Genomic DNA, 6,597 nt, shown 5'->3' with positions numbered 1-6,597 from the left:
ACTATTAAGTCATCAACATAAACTCTAATGATCAGCGTAGAATTTTTCTTCTTCTAAGTGTATACTGCTTGTTCCAGATTGCATTTCTTGAAGTGTAACGATTTCAATGTTTGATCCAACTTTACATTCTAGGTACGCGATGCTTGCCTTAATCCATACAATGCTTTTGTAAGCTTGTATACTTTTCCTGCATGTTTAGGCTCTATGAAACCCTTAGGTTGTGAGACATAGACCTCTTCTTTTAATTCTTCATTCAAGAATGCTGACTTTACATCCAGATGATGTACTTCCTAGCCATGATAGGCTGCCAAGGCTAAGATTAACCGAACAGTTTCAATACGTGCAACTGGTGTGAATACTTCATCGAAATCTATTCCATGTTTTTGAGCATAACCTTTTGCTACCAGCCTTACCTTGTATTTCACAATGTTTCCCTTAGCATCTTTCTTCGTCTTGAACGCCCACTTCAAGCCAATTGCCTTATGACCGCTTAACAAAGTAGTTAACTTCCAAGTGTTTTGTTATTTTTGATTGAATCCAATTCAACCTGCATTATTTCAATCCATCTTTCATCGGTAGATGCTTCCTTGTAGTTTCGTGGTTCTTCATCCACCATCATAAGTTCTTCTAATTCCAACTTGTTAAAGGAAAGGAAAGGAAAAGTATAGTGGTAGATCTTTTTAGAAATTAAATCATAAGTATGGAGATGAGATCGCGTTTTATGATATTCGTACTTTTATGAATATTGTCGGTGTGTTATCGCCATGATGGTAAGGGATTTAGGCCTTGGTCGTAATTGGTTATGGGATCATAATCGTCATTGTATTATTATTAGGGATTTTTACATATATCCGCTTGTTAATAATCTTTATTACATATCTCCCAATGTTAAAATATTAATTACATATTTCCCCTTTTAGCATGCAATTACCTTTTACCTTTATTATGTGACAAAATTTGTTCACATGCTATTCATGTTAGAAATATTTAGCTTATTAACTATGTAAAAAAATAATTTTGATATTTGCTAATGATTAAAAAATCGGCTCCAATAATGTGTTCATAATAATAATAATATTAATAAAGGGATTAAAAGTTTTATAAAAGTTTACAAATATTTTAGATGAATTTCAACTTGTATTATTTAAGATTTCAGTGCGTCGAGTGATGTTTCGGAAATAATATCCATAAATTTAAGTTATTAAATCTAGACATATGTCCATTTGAGTAAGTTCAAATAAACAACTCTGACTAATACTTCTTATATTAAATAATATTCATTTCACTTTTGTAACAATAGCTACACCAAAGTACTAACAACAACAACAACAACAACAACAACAACAACAACAACAATAATAATAATAACAACAATAATAATAATAATTGAAGAAACTTTTACATATATCTCCTTAAGCATCTTAATAGCTTCGATATATTTGTCTTAGCACGGACTCACTTTGGGTTAAACTGGGGATATATGTAATTATTGTTGTTAGAAAGGGGATATATGTAAGTAAGTCTTTAACTAGTTCTTTAAGGGTAAAATAATCCTTTTAAGTTAACTTTAATGAAATGAAAAAATATGTAATATATGTGGTTTAGAAAAGGAAAATATGTAATCAATTTTTAAGGGTTAGGTAAATATGTAATAAAGGAACTTAGGAAGGGGATATAAGTAAATACCCCTTATTATTATTATTATTATTATTATTATTATGGTAGTAGTAGGCCATGAGGATAATAAGCCAAGATGATTAGATTTTAAGAGTATACTATTTATTAGTAGTCACAAAATGAACAACTTGGGTTATGTGATTTCAATGTCTTTCATATTGGAACCACGGTCGTTTTAAGAAAGTATATTAATTTGGTTAAGGTTGAATCAATATAGTGTAGGCGACCATGATGACAAATATGTGGTGACGGCAGAAGTAGTTCGTTGAATAATATGAGTGAATCTACAATTAAAATGCAAAAAGTAACCACGACAAATATAAATTTGTCGCTCACGTATAAACCCAAAGTAAAGCATACATACGTGCAAGAAGGTACAAGCGGGAAGCGTTAGGTTGAAAAAATTTTTAATATTCACCCCCTGAGCATTCCTGCTAAGTCCAGAGCTTAACCTAATCGCTTGCACATTCAGGAGCAGCCTGGATTGGAGGCCAACTTGTGGAGGTAAGGTCCTAAATACCTGATACGACCTTTTACTTATTACAGTACGTATTTTATTCGTTATATTATTATTGTCAACTAACCAAGGCCCAGTGGGCGGGGGGGGGGGGGGGTTGTGGAGATGGCCCCTAACTGGGCTTGGCCTACTATGGTTAGGGCTTTATGATGGTGGCTATGGAGCCCCCTATATAAGGGGTCTTTATCTCTCATGTTAAAGGGACTCTTGGCCTCCACCATTTTTTGTGTCTGTAAATAAGAGGAAACTCTTGACAGTCACCTCGACTCTCCCACTTTTCCATGGCAGACATGGAGCAACCCGAGAAGAAGATTGAGGCGTGGCTTCATTCGTGTTCAAATTTGAAGAGCATCCATTCGACCCGACCCGAGGTTGAATCCATGTTTCTTCAAGTACAAATCATTACAATTGCATGGTGTATCAGAGCATTCACATCCTATCTCACACTTTTTGTGAGGTAAGTTTTTATAATGTAGGGAATGGAATTGGTGTTCTGAGTAGAGGAGAAAGAATATGCAGTGAGTTTTCTGTATATTTGAAAAGCTATTGTTTAACAACTATAATTTTTAATATTTATTGTGAGTAAAGAAAAGAGAAAAGGTAATGATAAAGGTATAAAAAGTATTATTTAATTGAATAAGAGAGTATAAAAAATAGTGATTTTGAGTACAGTTCTGAATTTGAAGATAAAGGAAGGGACGAGAAATCGTAAAAACAACTACCAAATGGCGTTAATAACAAGTAAGGACATTGTAATAAGCACGTGTCAAATATTATATACCATGGTCTTGTGGCGTGATTGTTTTTCCCGAGCCCAATTAGTTATCCATTCCGTGTTCATTAAACCTCATGCCCACATTCACCTAAAATGGGCTTGTGGCTATATTTTAAACGGCTTTAAGAATAGAAGCAATCAAAAAGAAATATCCACATCCGCACCTTATGATAATAACTAAAGGAAAATAATTCTCAAATTCAGATACGTTTGTACAAATGTAAATGACACATTGTTTTAACACTCGTAAATGAAGTCTTACTAACAATAGTGAAAATATTTTACCAAAATATAGAGTATCGAAACCCCCGAATATGAAACTCATAGCTTCATAGTAAAATATCTTTTCGGAGAGAAAATACGTTTAGGAGAGAGCATGCCCATGTGCCTAGGAGAAGCAAGTCCATCTATGGTCCGATTATTAAACATCAAATACCCATCTTTCTCTTCTTGAACCGTGCGGGCCCCACCATACGTGCCAAGTTTCCTTAATTTGCCGATCCAAGACCTCTTATTTGAAGAATTTTGATGTGCCCCATTCATCTTTTCACTGAGATACTCTTTTATCACATGTAACCCTTGCTCCACCACTTCCGGTGGTGGAGAGATTAAAGGGTTCCCTTCTACATTAAGCTTTCGAAGTCCCCTCAAGCAACCCATTGATTCGGGCAATACCTTAATATTGTTGTAACTAACATCCAATTCAACAAGAGAGAAAAGTACGCCTAAGGAGTAGGGTAAAGTGTCAAGGTACCGAAAGTTTTGGCTAACATTAAGGATCTCAAGGTTGGTTAGGTTTTCAAGATCATCAGGGAGTGACCGAAGGTGGTTGAGACGCACATCCAGGTGACGAAGATTGGTTAAGTGGGACGTGGATGACGGGAGGAAGGCTAGTTTGTTTGAATTAACAGATAGTTTCTTTAGATTGATGAGTTCAAACCCGATAGTATCCGGTAAGCTAGTCAACTGATTGAAATTTGCATTTAGATCTTCTAGTGCTCTAAAAATCCAAAAACAAAAATATTAGAATATAAATGAGCTGATATTGCAAAATCTAAAGGAAAACTAAAGGTTTGTTTGTTTTAGTGACCTGCAATTTTCAATAGTTTTCGGGAGGGACTGAAGATGATTTCCTGAAATGTTGAGGGTCTTGAGTTTTGACAAACAACCAATTGAGTTTGGAAGTGTTTTGAGTTGATTTGAATGTGCATCCAACACCCCTAAATTTAGGAGCCTTGCTGTTAATGACTCTGGAATTACCTACATCATCCAATATTTTACTAATAATTAAATAAATTACAAGAATGGACAAAAAGTCAACTTCTTGGTTTTATATATTTACACCAACATGTACAATGAAAAAGAAAGATAATATTGTAAATTCATTTCAAATTAACATCTATTTCCCTACAACCAATACATATATAATAAACAACTTGGCTTGTTTAAAAGTATTAGTCATCAACATTTTGAAAAGTACACTAAAAAATATATAGCTTAATTCATAGATATTTTCTGCACTTCATTTACTTATTTGTAAAATAATGATATCTATGTAGTGTTATCAAGCATTCTGAGAACCGTGAAAACTACATAATGTGTTGATTCACAAACGTAATACTCATTCATTCACGAGCCAAAAAAAAAAGAGACTAAATTCAAAAAAATACCACAAATATAGAGCATGTTATTGTGAAATTACATAGAATAAAGAAGGGTACCTGAAGATTGTTGTTGGAAATATCCAATTTGTAGATAATCCCTAAATTGATATTAGAAGATAAAGGAAGAGCATCTAAACACATTTTGCTCAAATCCAAAACTTCATGCATAACAATTTCTCTTTCTTTTTGAGAATTATTTCTTCCAAAATGCTTTCTTTTTGGCTTGGCAAAGTCAACCTTCATCATTCCATGATCACCATCAACCATCATCATGTATAGATATAGATTTTTGTATCTATATACTTCTACAATGCTCCAAATATCAAGATTCAACAAACCCTTAATGTGTCTTTGAGAGAGAGAGAGAGAGGGATTTTGGCCTTTAATTGTGTGTGGAATGAGACCAAAATGGAGAGATGATGGTGATATTTAAAGGGAGGGAGGGATGTAAGGATGAGACAAGGTTGGTATTATATTTAAAACAATGATATAAACGGATGAGTACGTATTAACTAACATAGGTGTATTTTAGGATACAAAATAAAACCGTTTTGGTATTTTTGTTTAAAAAACTTCCTTTTGTCGTTAACATTAACAGCCTGTAAATGTCTTCTAATTGTCTATTTTTATATTTAATAAGGTATTAAACCATTAATTAGATAGGATAATAAAAATAGAATAATAGCATTATTCTCACGTACATACCATATTTTATAATAGTATATTTAAAAAATTATATCCATTTTATTACATTTTGAAGAATTTTCAATACGCAATTTCATTTGAATCGATTATGTTTTAGTCTTAGCTTGACTAAATTATAGTTTTTGTCATTTCGAAAATTCAAATTATAAAATGAATTTTTGACGAAAAGTTCAATTACTACTATGTACTTGGCTTTTCATCTCGTTTTTAGTCCTTTACGTTACAATAAAGTTTTTCAGTTAAGTTAGACGTTTTAGTCTGTTTACCTTGTTGAACTTAATTTAAAGATTTGATACTCCTACTCATATATGATTAAATACAATTAAAATAGTATTAGAAAAACTGAAAAATTACATTAAATGTCTACCCTTCTCCCCAAAATCTCCTAAACATCACCTGTCTACTCATTCTTCTTATCTGACATAAAGAAAATTTATCATTTATAGCCTCATAAGTCAAAACCGCTAACTAGATAATGCTTATCGACATAATGTTTTTCAAGTATTTATATATTTTTTTATTACTTTTTAGAGTGAAAAAATGATTGTTTTATGCTATACATTTACTAATGAAACAATATTCTATCTAGAACTTTCGCCTACATAGATAATACATATCGATAGATTACATGTAATGGATAGTCAATGCTTGTTTGCCTTGTAGTCACTGCTTGCACCAAAGTTTGAGTAAATCCAAGTTAGATCCTTTGTATTTAAACTTATTTCACATGGGTTATTACATGAAACAAGTATACATCCCTCGAATAACAAGTAGTATTCTATGTTGTGGTATTCTATTTGTAGCCAATGTATTATCATCACTTGTTTTACCAAACAACTTATTCAAAACTGCACCTTAATAAACATAAAACACCAAGTAATATAGCATTGGACTCTTCAGGACAGAGAGCATAAGAATAATTCCACAAACACGAAATTAAACCAAGAAAAAGTTCATATCACTACAATGAGAAGAGAGTACTCAACACCACCATGTAGACAAAATAAACCCGCGTGTATCACTTGAACTATGTATAGACTATAGACACAAAACCAAATTGAATAGGTTCAAAATCCATGAGTCCTAGTTATACTCCACATCTAAACTCTGGTTCCAGATCCAAACATTGATATGGTTGATACCTTAGAACTTCAATGCTTTAATCACTGGTTTATCTTCATATATTATTGTTTTGAATAAACACATCACCTACAGACTAACAATATAGCATAAGCACAAAATTTAACTGACTTCCTTCA

General features: G+C 32.5%; 1 protein-coding gene across 1 annotated transcript; it reads right to left on the bottom strand.

Annotated features, from left to right (window-relative positions):
- Positions 1-3,257: 3,257 nt before the first annotated feature.
- LOC143573084 (plant intracellular Ras-group-related LRR protein 6-like) lies at positions 3,258-5,098 on the bottom strand. The gene is made up of 3 exons (XM_077058063.1): positions 4,691-5,098; positions 4,060-4,229; positions 3,258-3,969 (listed from the first exon to the last, which is right to left on the bottom strand). The coding sequence occupies exons 1-3, from the start codon at positions 4,904-4,906 to the stop codon at positions 3,291-3,293; spliced, it is 1,065 nt and encodes a 354-aa protein (XP_076914178.1). The 5' UTR covers positions 4,907-5,098; the 3' UTR covers positions 3,258-3,290.
- Between the last annotated feature and the right edge of the window lie 1,499 nt (positions 5,099-6,597).

This window comes from Bidens hawaiensis, unplaced genomic scaffold (assembly GCF_021521415.1).
Source record: "Bidens hawaiensis isolate Kalapana, Puna unplaced genomic scaffold, B.hawaiensis_p1.1 tig00026194_1, whole genome shotgun sequence".
Taxonomy (NCBI): domain Eukaryota; kingdom Viridiplantae; phylum Streptophyta; class Magnoliopsida; order Asterales; family Asteraceae; genus Bidens; species Bidens hawaiensis.
This window is presented reverse-complemented; position numbering and strand designations above follow the sequence as displayed.

Excerpts from the sequence above, each read along its gene's own strand:
- LOC143573084 (XM_077058063.1), bottom strand. The coding sequence starts at position 4,906 with ATGATGATGGTTGATGGTGATCATGGAATGATGAAGGTTGACTTTGCC. Across the intron at positions 4,230-4,690 it reads TTTCCAACAACAATCTTCAG|GTAATTCCAGAGTCATTAAC; the intron begins GTACCCTTCTTT and ends TGGATGATGTAG. Across the intron at positions 3,970-4,059 it reads AAAACTATTGAAAATTGCAG|AGCACTAGAAGATCTAAATG; the intron begins GTCACTAAAACA and ends TTGGATTTTTAG.